Below are 19,893 nucleotides of genomic sequence, written 5' to 3'. Positions count from 1 at the left end.
TGGTTGCTGGTAATGAGTTTTTGCTAGCACAACTGTTGCATTGGATTTCTTTGAGCTTTATTAAGAACCCGAGACTCCCCCCTCCCCAGTTTGTTAAACTAGTGAAAAAACTTGTGATTCTATCAAGGGGTTCCCCCCCCCACTACTGCTGCGTCTCCTCCTGCCTAGTGCCAGATAAGGGCTGCTGTTGGCACAGTGCCCAGAACCAATGAAGGGGGAAGCATCTAGGGAGCGGAGGGATCTCATAAATATATGAAGGAGAAAAAGTACATTTGTTCAGTTCCCCTCAGAGGCAAACTGTATCACTGACAAAGCATCATTTTACTCTTACTTCCTCCCTGCCCCCACTATGAATTTACAATTGTGTGTGGATATGCAATGCATTCATTTTTTATCCTGCAAAGCGCAGTGGGTTGGAGACAAAACTGAATTTGAAGTGGGGTGTGTGTGGAGCCTTTTAATGCAGTGGGTGATACATTTTTTTGCATAGAATTCTCCCCCCTCCACCGCCTTGGCTTCTCTAAGCTGGGCAGGCTGATGTACTTGTTTTAAATCAGTCCGCTGGATCAGCCTGGGAGCCGGGGAAGGAGACGAAAGAGGGTCCCTGGAGAGAACATTATCCTGCCTTGTTTATAATCCAATTCAATTGGCTTATCTAAAAACTGACTGGAGACCAAAACCACTTTCCAGAGCTATCGATATCTAGCAGGTTGCTACGATACACAATCAGGTTTGGTTATTTTTTATTATTGCTTTGCTGCATTATGCGCATCTAACAATATTACAGTAGGCCTACCTGTTCCTTTCTTCAGCAAAGGAAGCATAAATATCTCACGCATGCTTTGGAGCGGGTGGTGGGTAGTGGATGAGAAGGGGGATCTATTTGATTCTTCAGGGCCATTTGCAGTTTGTGGTTCAGTGCAGCCCTGTTGGAGTAGCCATAAGATGTTGAAGCACAGAGAAAGCAGTGGTGTCCACAATCTTCCATCCAAGAAACCCCAGCAGGGGGTTTGCCTGCTGGCGGAAGCTGAATTATGAATGCCACTTCACGAATCCTTCAATATCTTCCACCAGCAATGTTCTTTTAAATCTACATACGCATATAGTAAGAAATGATACCCCACCACAGACGCACCTGTCCTTCCGATTTCTTATCTTCTTAGAGTAATTTCTAGCTTACACCATCTCTTTCCTCAGGTATTGTTCGCCTGTGTGTGCCATACACCTGTCCTTAGGTAATCCATCCCATTGGCAGTTAGCCCCTCGGCTGTCACTCATTACTCTCCTGATTAGCAATCACAACACATGGAATATTTCCCTCTATTTCCCTCAGCCTCTGATCAACCATCTCAGGAGACTCTATGAAACACCAAAGTGACCGTGACGCAGTGCAACTTTGATGCTCTGTTAGGCTGCACAGTGTGGAATCAGGCTTACCAGTAAGCTAGGTTGTTTATCACACATACTCACAGGCTTTCTCCTATTTATAGTGTCCTTTCATAAAACTTGATTAGTTTGGCATTTAGACTTGGCTGCATTCCGGTGCCACCCAGGGGATAAACTTCCTGTCACACTTGCCTAGGCTGTTACTCCAGGCTTTTATAATTTAAGTGGAAAATGAAAATGGGTTGATGTTTGATTATCTGGAGGCTGTGGGCTCAGCTTCTTGCCCCTTTGTCACCAGTTAAATAAGCAGCAAGCTGTGGTTAGCTCAGTTGCTCTGGTTTAGGCTAACAAGGAGTGGGTGGTGACGCCCAGGTAGAGGATGTGTTGCCAGGGGTTTTCCCTGCAAGGCTTACAGTGGGACAGCCTTTCCCCTACTTCCACAGTTGTATCAGAGGGCAAAGTGCATCTAGAGTTAGGAACATTGGAAGCTACCTTATACAGAGTCAGAAATTTGGTCCTCCAGAAAGAGGACAAAAGACCACACGGATCTGCATGAAGTTTGTGTGCACTAATGTATATGTGTTGATTCAAATTTAGAAATTATGTCTACAATTTAAATAGACACCTGTGTGTCTGCTCAGACGGCTGTCCAGATGCTCACTGCTAATGGGCATTCTTGATACACACCTCATTCTCCCTTCTTAGGATCCATTACCTGTTGACCAGACTTTAACCAGGCAGCCCTTCTGCCTGGTTATGCACACTTCTTCAGATACACTGAAACACCCCTTGCCTTTTCCTGTAAGACCTATTGCAGTCGTTAAGAGTCGTCAACAGGCTCATCTCAGCTATCTGCCAATCTCCCATTCCCACCACCCTTCTGAGTAATACCCCTCCCCACCTTCTCACTATATAGAAGGGTCTGGCAACTTCTGTTTCAGTGTATCTGAAGAAGTGTGCATGCACACGAAAGCTCATACCAAGAACTAACTTAGTTGGTCTTTAAGGTGCTACTGGAAGGAATTTTTTATTTTGACATGTAGAACAGTAGCTCTGGATATCCTTTTGTGCCCATCCCAACAAGTTTTGGACCTGGTGATGCACCTAGATAAGCAGGCTATGGCCAGGTAAATATTTGATCAGTTATATTTGGTGTATTGGCTCTGTTCAGAGGCTTTTGAAGTCACTGGATTCCTGCATACCTTTGCAGCCCCTAGGAGTGACTATTCCTTCAAAGCATTTTCCATTATTTTCATCCTGAAAAGCTTTTCTGTAATGCAGTATGCACCAGGCTACCATTAAGGATAACTCAAAAGTTACCGGTGGTTCAGAATGCTTCGGTTTGCCTCTGAATGAGTATCAAGAGGTGACAGTGTCCTTCTGTTCTTCAGCAGCTGCACTATTGCTGCCTGTGAACTCTTGGACCTAATTCAGGTTGCTGATGCTTACAAGTAAAATCTTTCATGACCTAGAACTGACATCCTGTGAGAATTCACACTGCTTATAGTCAGTCGATCCAAGGCTTGCTCTGTACACCCTCCTTAGACAAGGTTAAAAAACTTCAACTGCAAATGGGGAAAGTATCCACTTCAATTGCCCTCAGGCTTTGAAATGGCCTCCTTAGCAAGGCCAGAAACTACCCTTCTCCTCAGAGGGGTTATATTAGAATGACTTTTAGCAGCTGAAACTGTTAATTGGCCCCTAAAATAGTTCATTGGCACCTCAACACATTTACTTGGAAATAAATTCCATGTATTTCAGTCAAACATAATTCCAAGTTATGTGTATAGAACAACTGTATTAGTTAACCTCTTATTAATGTGTTAGTTCAAGAGGGAAGCGGCTGGCGCTGTGGGTTAAACCACAGAGCCTAGGGCTTGCTGATTAGAAGGTCAGCGGTTCGAATCCCTGCAACAGGGTGAGCTCCTGTTGCTCGGTCCCTACTCCTGCCAATCTAGCAGTTTGAAAGCATGTCAGAGTGCAAGTAGATAAATAGGTACCGCTCCGGCAGGAAGGTAAACAGCATTTCCGTGCACTGCTCTGGCTCACCAGAAGCGGCTTAGTCATGCTGGCCACATGACCCGGAAGCTGTACACTGGCTCCCTCGGCCAATAAAACAGGATGAGCGCCACAACCCCAGAGTCAGTCACGACTGGACCTAATGGTCAGGGGTCCCTTTACCTTAACCTTTAATGTGTTAGTTCACTGTGTTTGTTGGGAATGGGGAAACATACACACACACAAACAAACAAACAAACAAACACAAAACAGAAACCTATCCATTTGTTCTGCAATAGTTTAAGTGGGATGGCTGACTTATCCACAAACTATGCAACCAGGAAAAAAATGTAAAATTGGAACATTGTGTAGACGCAAAAACACACATTTTTATCATATTTAAAATGTCCCCTTCTAACTGTCAGATGAGAGCCAGCACATAGCCAGGTCAGGGTTAGCCAACACTGCACCCTCCAGAAGTCACTGAACTCCTACTTCCACCAGCTTCAGCCACTGAGGCCTCTGCTCAGGGATGAAGGGAGCTATGGTTCAAAACATGTAGAGGGCACCACGTTAGCTAACCCAGTGTTACACCAAAGATCAATGAGAAAAAAGCTGGCTTATAAGTAGGTCCATCTAGTTTCGTACTGTTTGTTTTGTAAGCTGTGTAACATTCACACTAATTTCACAGGCTGGTGTGTGTGTGTGTGTGTGTGTGTGTGTGTGTGTGTGTGTGTGTATCTCCAAGGTTCCATGTTGGCAACTTAGCCTTGCCACCTGGATACCCTTTTAAAGTGGAGAGGTTGGGGGATTGAATCTGGGGGTTTCTGCATGAAAGCCAGTACCATTGAACTATGGTTTCACACAAGTGCACCATAATCACCTGACTATTATTAAAATGCTTTTACTGCATATGTTTCATAAACACAGGCTTCCCTTGCTCCCACTGTCCCGTGAATCCAGTTTGATGTAGTAGTGGTTTGTGTGTTGAGCAAGGACTGTTGTGACCCAGGTTCAAGTCTCCATTCAACGATAAGCCTCACTGGTGGTTTGGGATAGCGGGGGTGGGAGGCGCTTTTTCTCAGCCTAACCCACATCATGCGGTTGTTATGAGAACTGTGCCTGTCACTTTGAGCTCCTTGGGGGAAGGGCAGGATAGAACTAAGGAATCTAAACCAGCAATGAAATGGGGAGAGGGCAGTGATGGTTGTTGATGATGGTTCCACCTTCACTGAGTCAGAGGCGTATCTAGGACCCCTGGTGCCCTTTGCAAGGAGCTGTTGCAGCTCCCTCACTCCGAATCACTTTGGCACACGTTTTGTGCTGCTGTGTGAGAAGGACAGGACGCTCCCCTCCCCCACGCACATTTGATCTTGCTACGACAGTGGCATCACCTCGCCACATACATACGGTATATGCCATGCACCTCGTTGTTTGAAAGGTGATTTTTGAGGCTCACCCTGGACCTGTGCCCCAGCAGAGGCCAGTTTTGCCAGCCCCTGGGTACGCCTCTGCATGGAATTACCATCACCTGACAGCTTCATATCATCACCTCCCAGAGCTGGTTCTGTCATTGCTGATAAGTCTTTGGATAAATCCTGGAGCTCTTAAAAGCTACTATCTGGGAAATGTAGGCCCATTATCTCAGGCACCAGGGATACCCTTCAAAGGCAGAGCAAATCTGCAGCATGTCCAGTAACATGATGTTATTAGAGACATCTTATAGATCCTGCTGCCCATAGTCCAAGTGTGAAATTACACATCCTGGCCGTGGTGGCATCAAAGGCCTGACAAATGAAGGGCTGCTCTGCCTTTCTCCTTCTAACTTTTCCTCCTGATGCTTTCTATTTTCTCCTCTGTGACCTTTTTGCTGCTTTCCGCACATTTTCTTGCTCAATGATGTCAGTTGCTCTTCCAGAAACAGGGGTCCCTCCTAATGCAGTGCAGGGTGAGGGGAAAGGGAAGACTCGGGCCTTAAATAAGAATTGCATCTCCCCATGTCCTGAGGGGGAGTAGCTCTTTCTACCTTGGTATATCCTACTTCACTTTACACTTTTGCCAATCTACACTGACACCCCGGTGTGTCCTGTTAAAAACACACTCTGCTTCATGCTGGAATGAGAATTAAATCTTTAGGCTGCAGCCTTTCCAGATACCAAATGCCCCAGGTGTCCAAATAACCTCCAAGTGCTATTCCTACCTAATGCATCTCTGGGCCAAGGCAGGCCAGCAGGGTTAATACTTAAAAAGGGAAAGGGGAAAAGAGCCCTGGGACTATCTTGGCATCTTAAATCAAGGTACTATGTTGAATGAGTTTAACCAATTCATTTCACTATGTTGGCAATATAAGTTGGGGTTTGGAACAGTAGGCAAATTCTACATTAGGGCAAGTTTGGGCTAGAATACTGAATGATTAAAAAATAAAGGAATGAAAAACAGCCCAGGAAGATTTTGTCTTGCAAAAATAGCATTTGCTTCAGCCTATAGCAAGTCAGTCACTTCCCCATGTCACCACAGATTGAATTCAGCATTGAGTCTTCATGTCATGGCAGACATACAGCAACCAGTACTGGCATTTCCCATTGGAAGGGGGTTAATGAACCAAAGAGGGTATTAAAAGAAGGAAGGAAGGAAAAGAAAAATCATAGCTCATCCAGTAATTAATACCTGGGCTTTTCAGTGTTGGTGGGAATGACAACTCAAAGCCTCTGTAATGTTGTATACTGGACTTAACCATCCATGGATCCTTTACCTTTACAATTAATAGTCTTTCCTTGGAGTTCAGGCTATTTATCTTCAAGTTTGGTTCTTGTTGAAGGTGTATAGTAGAGGTTGATAGATATCAAGCTTTTCCTGAGTCCTTAGATGCCTCTCCTACTGGTAACACTGCTCTAAAGGGACCAGGTTATAGCCAACTAAGAACAGACTAATTGAAATTAATGGACCTATGTTAGTCATGCCCATAATTTTGATTTTTTTCCTGCTCTAAGTAGGAGTAACATTGGATGTGATGGGTTGCGGAAGGCTCTTTTTTTGGTTGGGATGGGCAAACAGTGTTTTGTCTCCGCATGAGCTCTTTAACTGTTCAATTCCTTATTGTCCCCTCACCAACAAATTGCAGCTACAGAGGTGACACAAGAAACAGTGGAGTCCCTGATGCAGAAGTTCAAGGAGAGTTTCCGAACCAATACACCCATCGAGATAGGCCATCTGCAGCCAGCACTTCGCAGCTCTTCAGTTGGGAGGCGAAAACGCAGAAACCAGCCCAGAGGTAATTTCACAACTTCTGGAATATTGAATCATTTCCCCACTCTCATCCTTCCTCTGCCCCATTTCTTATGTGCTATCTTTCCTTTTGCTCATTCAAACTCAGGGGCTTGGGCATGCTTTTTTTTTAGCAATGATGCTGTTTCTGGTATGTACCTGTACAACAGGCTGCATAAGGAAATCCTCATGCAACTTTCCTCTGACACTTCCATAATCATCATGGGTTAGGGAAATGGAACTTGTTTACACTGATACATCCAGGATACAGTCCTGCACCTCTTATGCTGCACTAATGTGCTTTGGGATTTGGTGCTCCAAGTATCTGGGTTATTTGTCAGAGGCAATTGAGAATCTTCCAGGGGTGAACATAAGAAGAGTTCTTCTTTACTTACCTATTTTAAATACCCTCTTTCTCACTGTGGCCTACCAGATGCCTCTGGAAAGCCTGGGAGTAGGATATGTGCACCACATCTGTCTCCTGCTGTTGTTCCCCAGAAACGGATAATTAGAAGTGTGTTGTCTCTGATCATGTAAGGTTGCATGCAACCAATCATTATGACTCATATCCTCCGATAGCCTTCTTGACATTTCCTAGCACCCTTTTAAAGTCATATGTATTGGTGCCTATTAGAGGCATGTGAAAAAATCATTAGCATTTGTTCTCATGGTTTCTGTGGCTTGGTAGCTTCCTAATTCTACCTAACTTGTAATGTTTCATACACAGTTATGAAAACACTTGCTGCAGCAACTGTTCTCAACTTCTTTCAAACCTTCTTTTTCCATAAGAGTATCAGTTGCATTGCTTTACCTTCTCTATGTTACAGCCATTTCAAACATATGCACTCGCATTGGTTAGCAGGTGAAAATGATATTATTCTCGACATCAGCCATCTGAAGACCCCAGCCTGGGGCTTCCCATACTGTTATTTCCCCTGGTCAGTGATGCCATGACTCAGATGCTGTCCAGTTAAGCAACAGACATTTATTGACTTAACATGACTTGACTCTTGAAAGTAAAACCATCCTCAAAATGTCACTGGAAAGCCAACTTAATCCAAGTTTTTAAGATTTTCTGCTAGTAATGTATACTATCCCTGCCTCCTCATAGCTTCCACTTCCCCGCGGGCCAGATAAGGCCTGAGGGACTCATTTATCTGGCCCGCAGCGACCCCCACCACCCACTGCCAATGCCTGCTCTTACCGGCGCTGCACTGTGCGGCTGTCCACTTCCAGGTTGGAGGAGCACCGGAAGTAGCTTGTGTGCATGTGCAAGTGTTATTTCCTGTGCACATCCAGGTCAGAGGAGGCCCGTGCACATGCACACAAGCTATTTCCGGTGCTCCTCTGACCTGGAAGTGCGCCAGAAATATTGTGTGCTCACGCGCTCCCCCACCCTCCGGCCCGCCGCGCGATCGGCGCTGGAGACACTGGCCTGAGGCGTGGTAAGTTTGCTGACCCCTGATCTAAATGCAGAGCACCAAACATTACCCACTGTGGTTTATCACACGGGGGTGCCTTTGGGGTGCATCATCTTCCTTTCTATAGGAACCCACACAAAAGAGGGGAGTGGCTTTCCATTGTCAAGCTGACTGCATGCATACCTAACCCCTCTGGGCTTCGGATAGAAATTGTGGGTGGGTGTCTTGCCTTAACAGAGTTTCATTACTCATAAATGGATTTGGGAATATGGCATTGGGCACAGTGAAAGCACTTGTGAAATGATCGCTTCCTTCAGCTGGCTTAAGGTAGCAAAAAAAGGCTCCCAAAATGTTCCATCCTGTTTGTGGGAGGCAAAATTCTGGGGAGCATTTCAACAAATGTTCTTCATTGGTGAGCAGAAATTCTCCCATCCACTTCCTGAGGGCTGGGAGCAACATGACCAGTTTGGGGGAGACAGTTTATTTGTTCTCTCCCCATTTTCCTCCTGTGCAGCAGGAAATAGATTGTTTTCTATTGTTATTGGAAAACGATGATGATAATGACGATCTGCCTATTTAGGTAATTTACTGATGCCTGCTAAATGCCTTCGAGGATCATACTCTTACTAAGCTGAACTAGTTAAAACAACTAAGGACAGGGGGCTAGGCAGTAGTTCAAATGGAGAACTACTTAGCCCTTAACCCACATAACCTTAGAAATTGGATTTTTGTGCAGGATGCCAACCAAGACAGAGCATCCATCATTGCCGCCTGTTACTTTCCTTGGTACCCGCAAATTCTGACCAATCACCCATTACCTTGAGACTCTGACCTTCCCACAACAAAGGAGACCCTTTGCAGAACTAATATTTCAACAGATGCCCTAGGCATATTTAGAGGGGAGATATCAGGAAATTCACCATATGGATTGCAAATGTAAATGGATGCAATCAGATAGAGGACACCACACACTATCATGCTGATTTGCCCCCTATATACAATGCCCAGAGGAAAAATTATATTGCCAATTCTTAATTGGTTTCCAGGTCAATCCACACAGGAAGTGACAGTTGAACTCCTAGCAGATAAACATCTATATATTACACACCAGGGAGCCAAGTTTGCGCTGGCAGCCAAGAAACTCCATTCTAGCTATGTGAATGCACTCCAATATTAAGTTTTAATGCTGTAAAATTATTTTTATGTTGCAAACCCGCTACAGGTTACGTTGTGTGATTTTAGATGGAAGTTTCCTTTTATTCTCTGTCGTCCATTGTAAAGTCCTTTGGCGCTATAAAATAAAATTGATTGACTATTGACTATTTAGGTAATTTATGTACCATTTCATATTTCAAAGGAAGTCTGTAAGGTGTTTACAACATCCTAAAGACACTACAAATAAAATTCAAAAAAGGAAGGGGAAAAAACCACAGGTAAAAATATACACATTTTAGAGCAGCAAAGATAATAATCAGTGACTGCCCCAAATAAAAAGCAATGGCAAACCTAGACAGCATCTTAAAAAGCAGAGACATCACCTTGCCAACTATGCCAACAAAGTTAAAGCTATGGTTTTCCCAGTAGTGATGTATGGAAGTGAGAGCTGGACCACAAGGAAGGCTGATCGCCGAAAAATTGATGCTTTTGAATTATGGTCTGGAGGAGACTCTTGAGAGTCCCATGGACTGCAGAAAGATCAAACCTATCCATTCTGAAGGAAATCAGCCCTGAGTGCTCACTGGAAGGACAGATCCTGAAGCTGAGACTTCAATACTTTGGCTACCTCATGAGAAGAGAAGACTCCCTGGAAAAGACCCTGATGTTGGGAAAGATGGAAGGCACAAGGAGAAGGGGATGATAGAAGACGAGATGGTTGGATAGTGTTCTCGAAGCTACCAGCATGAGTTTGACCAAACTGTGGGAGGCAGTGGAAGACAGGAGTGCCTGGCGTGCTCTGGTCCAGGGGGGTCACGAAGAGTAGGACACGACTAAATGACTAAACAACAACAAGCCCCAAATAAATGTGATAGAAAATATTTAGGAAAATGTTCTCCTTGTTTGGGAAGCATAAGAAACAGAAAATTATCTGGGGTAATGGTGGGGGGAAACACCCATTCTCCTCCAATAATGATCCAGGAAGGACCTTTTTTTCCTAAAAAAATATTCTCAGCATGCGCTTGCTTGAACAGGACTTAGATTTTCCAGACAATGATTGGAGGCTGGAGGGAAGAAAATCCTTTTCTGGTTTTTTCTGTTTTTTTCTGTTTGATTCTCTCTTCTCCCTTATTTATTTCTGAGCTGTGTGAAAGAGAGAGAAAAAGAGAGAGAGAGAACTCTCTGTATGCTTCTCCTGTACTACAGGCCTGAAAAGCATTCCTTTTATTACTGTTATTGTGAGGATGATAGTTTGGGACATAAATAATTCACTTGGTGGAGAGAAAACGTCGCTTTTTCTTAGCTGCTTTAAATGATGTAATTTCTCTTGTTGTTTCTAAGTATCCAGAGAGATAATGCTGAGGTCATTAATTGGGATGGGACTTCTGTAAGCCTAACAACGTTTGCCACCTTATCTTCACCCTGCATGCAAATCAGGATGATAGGGAGTGGTTATATTGTCTTATAACCAACCACTCCCGTAAACAAATCAGAACAAATGCTCAGTAAATACTAGATATAGTATAACCACTACATAAGCTTTGTCTAAGCAAATCAGGGTGAATGCTGAATAAGCAGGTCATGTGGAGGAGCCCTAACTCTTCCCTTTTGTGCTATTTCTCTTATCTAAATTGCCTTGTGATCAGCTGGCATTATCTTGGCTCTTTCCCAGGGTAAGGGTAACCTGTACTCTGGGTCTCATGATTGTTATTGGGGGTGGGGAGTTGATTCTATTTTCCTGGTGTGCTGTGACACAAATCTAGGAGGAATGCACACTCATCTTGTGTTGATTGTACAGTATATGTGGACTAGGAATGAAACAGTTTTTCACATGGATTTTTTGCTTTCTTCATAGGATCTTTCCATTTGTTTTTGTTTTTAAATGCATTTTGGGTTGCATCCAATGCCCTACTCAGAGTAAGGTAAAGGTAAAGGTACCCCTGCCCGAACGGGCCAGTCTTGACAGACTCTGGGGTTTGTGTGCCCATCTCACATCTATTGGCCGGGGGCCAGCGCTGTCCGGAGACACTTCCGGGTCACGTGGCCAGCGTGACAAAGCTGCATCTGGCGAGCCAGCGCAGCACACGGAACGCCGTTTACCTTCCCGCTGGTAAGCGGTACCTATTTATCTACTTGCCCCCGGGGGTGCTTTCGAACTGCTAGGTTGGCAGGCGCTGGGACCGAGCAGCGGGAGCGCACCCCGCCGCGGGGATTCGAACCGCCGACCTTTCGATCGGCAAGCCCTAGGCGTTGAGGCTTTAGCCCACAGCGCCACCCGCGTCCCCATACTCAGAGTAGACCTGTTGAAATTAATGGACATGACGAACATAGATCCATTCATTTTAATGGGTCTCCTCTAGGACTTAGTTGGGTAAAACTCGTTATATCCCAATCTTTCACCAAGGAAGAGTTCCAACTGGTGTTTATGTTTCCCCCTTTTTCTCTTCTTTTGTCCACACAAACCCTCTGAGGTCAGTTAGGCCCAGACAGTGTGCCTGGTCCAAAGACACGCAGCAAAATTTTGAACAAGGGTCTCTTCAGGCTCCATCTGGTCCTTCCACTTCACGCTTGTAATAAATAGACCACCTGCTTGCCACAGGGAAACTCGGCTCCTTTTAAGGTGCTTTTTTTGCTGATAGCCGCAATAAATCTCTTTAGTCCTTAAGGTGCCACAAGGTGCCCTTTTGCGTTTTCTGTCAAGCTGGGCGTTTTAAAACCACCTTATTCTCTTTTAAACCTTTTGGCCTTGTATTCTCAAATTCTTCTTCACTGCAGCTGTTTTTTCCCCTGCAGCTCTTTCCCTCTCCCATTTGGAATGTTCTCTTTTTCACGGCTCATGGTTAATTGCCCCTTTGGTGTGCTAGTGATTGGAACTCTATTGAACATTAAGGTTAAATGATGATATCACAACTTAGTATGTTTGCATTTTACATCCAATTGCAAACACAAACCCTTCGCCTCATTAATCCTTCACAATCTTTTTTTTATTTTATTTTTTACTCTTCCTAAATGAAATCGTCGGTTTGGGATGCATTTATTTTCTCCCTAACAGCCTCATGACAGTTACGCCAGTGGAGTTCACATCCAGCGTTGGTTCCTGGGTAGAGACTAGTACCTGCCTTTGATGGATGTGCATGTGTGCAATTATTTTTACGGTTCCGTTTAATTAATGCCGAACCTCCTCACAAGCTTATATTAGGAATGGCTTCCATTGTACGTATCAACGGGTGGAGGAAGGTTATAGGATGTAAACAGCTCAAAGCAGGACAGATTGTGAAAAGAACTCCACAAAGACACACAACAAATAAGCAGCACTCCCTTAACTGTGTTTTAAACATTGTCTATTTCTTGATTTCATTACATCTGATGTCAAGCTGTTTCTAACAGCAATGGGTAAAGTTTATTCCCCTCATCTGAAGAATACCTAAATGTAAAATAGAGAAGATGAAAGAAAAGGGAAATTCCTTGCTATTTTACAAAGCTGTTAGACTTCTTTGTTTTTATGTATTTGTTTTCTCTACTCCAAATAAATAACTAAATAAATGCAAATCACCAAACACTCCCCTCCTTAAAAAAACAGTGTATAAAGCACCTAATAAATGTTGCAAAGAGGCAGGTAAGAATGGCTAGGAATGGTCCAAGGGTTCTTTTTTGAGAGATGCCTGCAAACAGCCAAGTTTCAGATTATTGCTGCATGCCCCTGCAAGACAGAGGCCTGAGCTAAAACAGAGTCACATCTCACCAAATAAATCCTGTGTGGTGTTAGCAAACCTATTCTCTGTGTCAGGCTTCCTTAAATTCAGCCCTCCATATATTTTAAGACTACAGTCATACCTCGGGTTACAGCTGCTTCAGGTTGCGTTTTTTCGGGTTGCGGACCACCAAAACCCAGAAGTACTGGAACAGGTTACTTCTGGGTTTCGGCAGTTGCACATGCACAGAAGCACTAAATCATGCTTTGCAGAAGCACCGAATCACGACCTGTGCGTGTGCAGACATGGGTTGTGAACGCTGCGGGTTGCAAACATGCATCCCGTATGGATGTTCATTGTACATCCATACAGTGTTCACTGTACAATTCCCATCATCCCTGACCACTGGTCCTGCTAGCTAGGCCAGAAACATCTGGAGGGCCGAGTTTGAGGAAGCCTGCCTGTGTAATGATCCTTATGCAATCAAGGTAGCTCCACACATGAACAAGAAAGGAAGTAACATCAAGCCTGAGAGCATCCCCGTGTTTGCAGAAGCAGCAAACCACAACGCTGGAGTTGGCTTTGGGTTCTATCAGTGAAAAAGGCAGGGTTTAAATAAAGATATAATCATAATCATAATAGCTTTTAGAAACAAGAAAATCTAAAGTGGAGAACACCTTAAAAACAGCCAGGTGAGTATCCCCATGGCCACATAATGCTGCCTTGTTGGTGAAGAAGGGATGCAGTTTTATGAAAGGGACATGGCTGGTGGAAGCCTTTAACGGGGCAGTACTCTGTGCCGTAACATTTTGTTTCAGTTCCTGATTGCCAATAAATAATTATTTTATGAATTATCTATTTATTGGTATTTTGATGCTGTATTTTGATCTTGGTTGCCAAAAAGCTGTTGTTCTTTAGTGGTAAAGGTAATGGGACCCCTGACCATTGGGTCCAGTCGTGACCAACTCTGGGGTTACGGCGCTCATCTCGCTTTATTGGCCAAGGAGCCGGCGTACAGCTTCCGGGTCATGTGCCCAGCATGACTAAGCCGCTTCTGGCAAACCAGAGCAGTTCACGGAAACGCCGTTTACCTTCCCACTGTAGCGGTACCTATTTATCTACTTGCAGTTTGACGTGCTTTCGAACTGCTAGGTTGGCAGGAGCTGGGACCAAAGAACGGGAGCTCACCCCGTCGCAGGGATTCGAACCGCCGACCTTCTGATCAGCAAGTCTGGTTTAACTCACAGCGCCACCCACATCTCTTTAGTGGTTGGATTCTGTCAAATGCTCATAAGTATTCTGAAGCAGTACATTTTTGTAACATATGTCAGAACTTCTTTAAAAAGAACAAGTGGAACCTGCAACAAAACATTGCAGTGTGAAGATTTTTGTAATCTGTCCTATAACCAGAGGATTGAGTTTTGTCCTCATTTGGTGGGCTGGGGTGGGGTAATTGCTTGGATTTTTAGTAAAGTTCCAGATAGTTTGTTTCCTTTTTCTCTTCTATCTGCTAGTGTGGCTTCACCAACCCATTATCTCTCAAGGTGACAATTGACTTGTTTGTAAAGAATGATTAATTGATTGATTATATTAAGGTTACCAGACATCCCCGTTTCCTGGGGACAGTCCCCAGATTTACAAATCAGTCCCCATACAAAATCCATTGAAGCTGAATAGTGTCCCCGGATTCATTGAAAAAAAATCTGGTAACCTTAGATCATATTTCTATGTCGCTTTTCATTCAAATAAATCCCACAGTGATTTACTAACAATAAATAAGAATATCATGATAGAACATAATAGAAGTGACCTTACAATGCTACTTTACCTTTCCACACTGGACATAGAAAAGCAGAATATCAGGTGGAAAGGACATTTTCTGTGTGGATGGATTTATTTATTTTCCATAAGGGTAAATAATCCAGTCATGTGATCCTCATACTTGTGGTCTGATGTTATACAGCTGAGACACAGGTTGACCACCTGATAATGATGATGATGATGATGCCAAAGCTGCTCCATGCCTGAGCTTGCTTCCTACAGTATTTAGTGCGAACCCCAAGAGACATGAAAAAATTGATTTAAAAAGAGGATTTGGTGCCCTCTTTTGGATCAAAATTTTAAAGTGGCCAAATCCACTTGTCCAGAATCAGAGGTAGTAGTAAAATGCTGAAAATATATCCTGAACAGCAGGACCAATATTTTGCATATATAAACATAGAGCCATATCAGTGCATACGTTTAGCACATGTCACTACCATGCCTTTCAGTTTCAGAGAGTTGCAACAAACATTCACAAAAAAGGACTCCGGTGACATCTTAAAACCACAAAGCTGTTACTCTCTTGGGTGCCACAAGACTGTCTTTAATGTGTGCATGTAAAACAAATTTGTGTGTCCTTGAGGGCTTGCCAGAGGTCTAGATACTCCAAATAAAGAAAAACAAAGCACCTCAGGATTTCAACAGGAGTCCGTTTATGAGCCATGAAAAAGTACCACAGCACCCACACATAGTTGTGCAGGTTCAGGCAGTAGTGTTTATTCTCTGCTAGCTTTGCTTTAAACAGGCACAAACAGCCGGGGGAGGGGGGAATAGTATGTAAAGGGAAATCCTACTTTAAAAGCAGCTGGCAGAGTTTAGCCCCAGAAGTATAAAGCTGTTAGGTGGATAAGAGCCGGCGCTGAAATATGGTGTTTATCTTGACTGCCAAAGGTAAATAAAAAGGTTAAATGAGCTCCTTTCCCGTTTAAAATAAATAAGTGATTAATAGCTCATTCTGCCAACGGGAATAATTTACTACGGTCGGGGCTGTGCTTAATATGTTTCTCAGGCCTCTGCCGTGCCGTAATTCACCAAAAGCTCCCATTTTGGAGAGCGGCTGTGAGGGTTGGGTGAGGGGTGCAGAAAGTGCTCCGCTATCAGAGGCTGGAAGCCTTTGAATGCAAGTTGGGATCGCAAGTGGGGAGAGTGCTGTTGCACTCAGGTCTTGCTTGCTGGCTTGCCATAGGGATAATCCCCCTGGAATAATAAAGGAGCGCTTGCCAATCTCATGCAGATTTATAGTCTCTTTTGTCCTTCCTTGGCAATGCTGAGTCGCCACCTTACCTGAAACTAATCTTCCCCTGTCACAAAAGAACACACCATGTTGCAATGGCTCTCCTGGACAAGCTCTCAGTCTGCAGAGGCTGGGCCACTAATTAGGAAGCCCTTTGATTGACTCCTGCTGCTGTAGTGAACTGAACTCAATAGAAGGGTCATGGCCAGAATACGCAAACTGCTTCAACTGGCAAGTCTTGCAAGTGAAGGTAGAGCTATAGGGATGCAAATGCTGTGATCAGCGTAATTGAGCAGTGATGGGCGTTCCACATGGCCTCACACAGCACTGTACAAAGGAACAAAGGAAGCAGCCTTATAATGAGAGAAACAACTGGTCTATCTAAACCAGTACTGCTTATTGTAATAGGCAGTGGCTCTCCAGGGTTTTGCATTGTTGGAGGTTGCACACCAGGGGGGGTCTTGCCCACAGAGACAAGTGCGAGGGCACCAAGTTTTGGAGGGCGCCAGGGAAGAGGCAGAAGCTGGACGCGGTACCTCCTGGCATCAGCTCGCTGCCCTTGCCTGCCTCTGCCATGCCGTGCTGAAGCAGTGCCACGCCTGGAACCTCCGCCTGCCGTGGCCACCGCGGCACGGGTGCCAGGGGAGAGGCGGAGGCTGGGCACAGCGCCTCCTGGCAACAGCTCGCCACCCTTGCCCACCTCACTGAAGCAGCGCCACGCCCAGAGCCTCCGCCTCTTCCTCGCCGGAGGAGCTGCCCTCCAGCTGCTGCCCGCCTCCTCCAGCCCTGCAAAGCTGCCAGCAGCACTGTAAAAAGGTTGGCAACTCTGGGAAATGGGGGGGGCGCGCCGGAGGGATCTTTGCACCACGGTGCCGGATATTCGTAAGACGGCCCTGCTGCACACTAGCAATCAGACGTAGGGAGAATGCTGTTTCACTCAGGTCCTGTTTCTTGGCTTCCCATGGGCAAATGAGGTTGAATCCCGAAAGACAGAAGTACAGTGGTACCTCAGGTTACATATGCTTCAGGTTACAGACTCTGCTAACCCAGAAATAGTACCTCGGGTTAAGAACTTTGCTTCAGGATGAGAACAGAAATCATGCTCCAGTGGCGTGGCAGCAGCAGTAGCAGGAGGAGGCCCCATTAGCTAAAGTGGTGCCTCAAGTTAAGAACAGTTTCAGGTTAAGAACAGACCTCCGGAACGAATTAAGTACGTAACCAGACGTACCACTGTACTATTTCTGGGGGACAGGGAGCGGGTGGGGGGGGACTTCCTGGTCCTGAGCGGGGTAACTGTGCCCCTGAAGTACCAAGTGTGCAGCCTGGGAGTCATTTTGGACTCATAGCTGTCCATGGAGGCACAGGTCAATCCTGTGTCCAGGGCAGCTATCTACAAGCTCCACCTGGTATGCTGCCTGAGACCCTACTTGCCTGTGCACTTTCTTGCCAGAGTGTGCATGTTCCTGTTATCTCCCACTTGGACTACTGCAATGCGCTCTACATGGGGCTACCTTTGAAGGTGACCCGGAAACTGCAATTAATCCAGAATGCGGCAGCTAGACTGGTGACTGGGAGTGGCCGCCGGGACCTCATGACACCGGTTCTGAGAGATCTGCATTGGCTCCCAGTACGTTTCCGAGCACAATTCAAAGTGTTGGTGCTGACCTTTAAAGCCCTAAACGGCCTTGGTCCAGTATACCTGAAGGAGTGTCTCCACCCCCATCATTCAGCTCAGACACTAAGGTCCACTTCCGAGGGTCTTCTGGCAGTTCCCTCACTGTGAGAAGTGAAGTAACAAGGAACTAGGCAGAGGGTCTTCTCAGTAGTGGCACCCTCCCTGTGGAACGCCCTCCCATCAGATATAATAATAATAATAATAATAATAATAATAATAATAATAATAAATTTTATTTTATAAGTTTGGCCACTATGTTGACAGGATGCTAGACTACATGGGCTAGTGACCTAATTCGGTAGTGGGGCTGTGTGCCTCTCTCTAGCAAGCAAATATTTGTGCTCTTTGCTGACTTTTCAAAAAGAAAAGATAGCAGGAGTCATAGTGGTGGTGGCTTTCCATCTATACCCCTCTCCTCTTAGGTTTACCTCCGTTCAGTGTTTTCTTGCTCTGCATAGAAATTGTCATGGACTGGTTGAACGCCGAGGAATGGTGGGAGTAATCAGTTGGGGAACAACCAGGGGAAGAAGTGTCAGGGCCCAGAGAGTGCTAGTGGGATGATGATGAGTGGTCAGAGGGAGAAGACGGGGAGGAGAAGGTGTCAGAAGCTGAAGGGGTAACAGGGCTTAGTGAGCGGGGAGAGTCTGTGGCAGAGAGAAGTAAAGAATCAGAGGCAGAAGCTGGTGAGTGAAAGAAGGGAGGCCAGGAGGCAGAGTTGAGTCTGGTGGTGAAGAGTCATTCATTTCATTCATTCAGCTGTTATTGGCATAGTTTAGACAATAAAATCATAAAAGAGGTGAGGAAACAACATTGGTAATCCAGACATATTAAACACATGAAGCGTATAAAAAGACTCAATAAGCCACCATTAAGTAAAATTAAGTCATTTTAGATTGGTTGGCTTCAGAAAAACTCGGTCTATTAAAGACATACTGGTCCACTCTGACCTTACATTGGCATGTTTTCCCACTAGTTCTAGCTTGATGTGTCATCATAAATGTAGCAGATGCGTATCTTGCCAGTTTGTGTTACAGACAAAAGAGATCTACGATGCTCAGTCTAACTTTATAATTCACTATCCACCACTTCAGTACCTGCCAGACCAAATATGTGGTGTACTTAATTAGATGCCCTTGCAATTTAATTTACATTGGATCTGCTACGCGGGCTGTCAGTGTCCGCATTGGGAAACATCAAGCCCACATTAGGAATCAAGTCATGAAGGCACCTCTAGTTGAGCACTTTGTAGAACACCATCATGCAGATACAGATCTACTCTACACAGTCTTATAGGTTAATCAGAAAAAAAAGTTGGGATGAGGAGAGATTATGTCAAATTACTGTACCAACAAGAAACCAGACTGATCTATCTGTTTAAATCTCTGCACCCTGGGGGGTCTAAATACTGAATTAGATTTTAATTGTTTTGTTTAAGTTTTCTGTCAAGATGGCTACTGTTGGTATGTTCTTTGCTATATTTCGGATAATGTACCTTTAAATTTCCTGTAAATCTATGTGATTCATTGCACCTGTTGAGAGCCTTTGTAATGCCACTAGGGTTTAGCCAACAGCATCAGCTTACTACACTTTTTAGTGGTAGCTGATCCATGGCCATTTGATGTACCTTTGGGGACTATTAATTTGGTATGTATTTATTATTGGTTGGTTAACATGCAGGGCTTCCATTTCTTTCACTGGACTGTATCTGAATGTAATGGTTTTCATTTCATATTATTGTTAACTGATGAAGATTTATCATTGAAACAGTTCATTATCCTGGAAGAACTGTACTGTCTGCTGCTGTGCTCGGAGCACCCTACTGAGACATTTGGCGCACCCATCTCATGTTTGTAGGATATTGACTGTGGAAAGGCATTCTGCCTCCATTTCAGTGATCTTTGACAGTGAATTACCACTCCTACCATTCCTGTTCATGGAACATTTATTTGATTCTTATTAGTTTGTGACTTCATGCACATATTATATGTCTTCTGTTTATGAATTTTGAAACCGTATAGTGTTATAAAAATATTTTCAGTATATTGTTAGGCGACGTGTTGCTCATTGTTGTTGCAAGTGTAGAACCTGACATTTGTCCCTTTTGAAATTCACTTTGTTAGTTTTGGCTCAGTTCTCCAATCTTTTTTGAATCCCAGTTCTGTCTTCTACGGCATTAGCTACCCCTCCCAGTTTGGTGTCATCTGCAAATCTGATGAGCATCCCCTTCATCCAAGTTATTTATAAAGA

General features: G+C 44.5%; 1 protein-coding gene and 1 long non-coding RNA gene across 3 annotated transcripts in view; one reads left to right on the top strand and one right to left on the bottom strand.

The window, feature by feature from the left end:
* ASTN2 (astrotactin 2) overlaps positions 1 to 19,893 on the top strand; it is a 672,988-nt gene that overhangs the window by 258,033 nt on the left and 395,062 nt on the right. For both annotated transcript variants that reach the window (XM_082208795.1, XM_082208796.1), the window contains exon 4: positions 6,506 to 6,655. In XM_082208795.1, the coding sequence (XP_082064921.1) occupies positions 6,506 to 6,655 (150 nt within the window). The remainder of the gene's footprint in view (positions 1 to 6,505; positions 6,656 to 19,893) is intronic.
* The window catches only part of LOC309524411, a 409,164-nt gene that overhangs the window by 135,037 nt on the left and 254,234 nt on the right, over positions 1 to 19,893 (bottom strand). The gene's annotated exons all lie outside the window — the stretch shown is intronic.

Source organism: Podarcis vaucheri (genome assembly GCF_965113315.1).
Source record: "Podarcis vaucheri genome assembly, chromosome: Z".
Classification (NCBI taxonomy): Eukaryota; Metazoa; Chordata; class Lepidosauria; order Squamata; family Lacertidae; genus Podarcis; species Podarcis vaucheri.
Note: the sequence above shows the minus strand (reverse complement) of the source record. Positions and strands in the feature narration are given on the sequence as shown.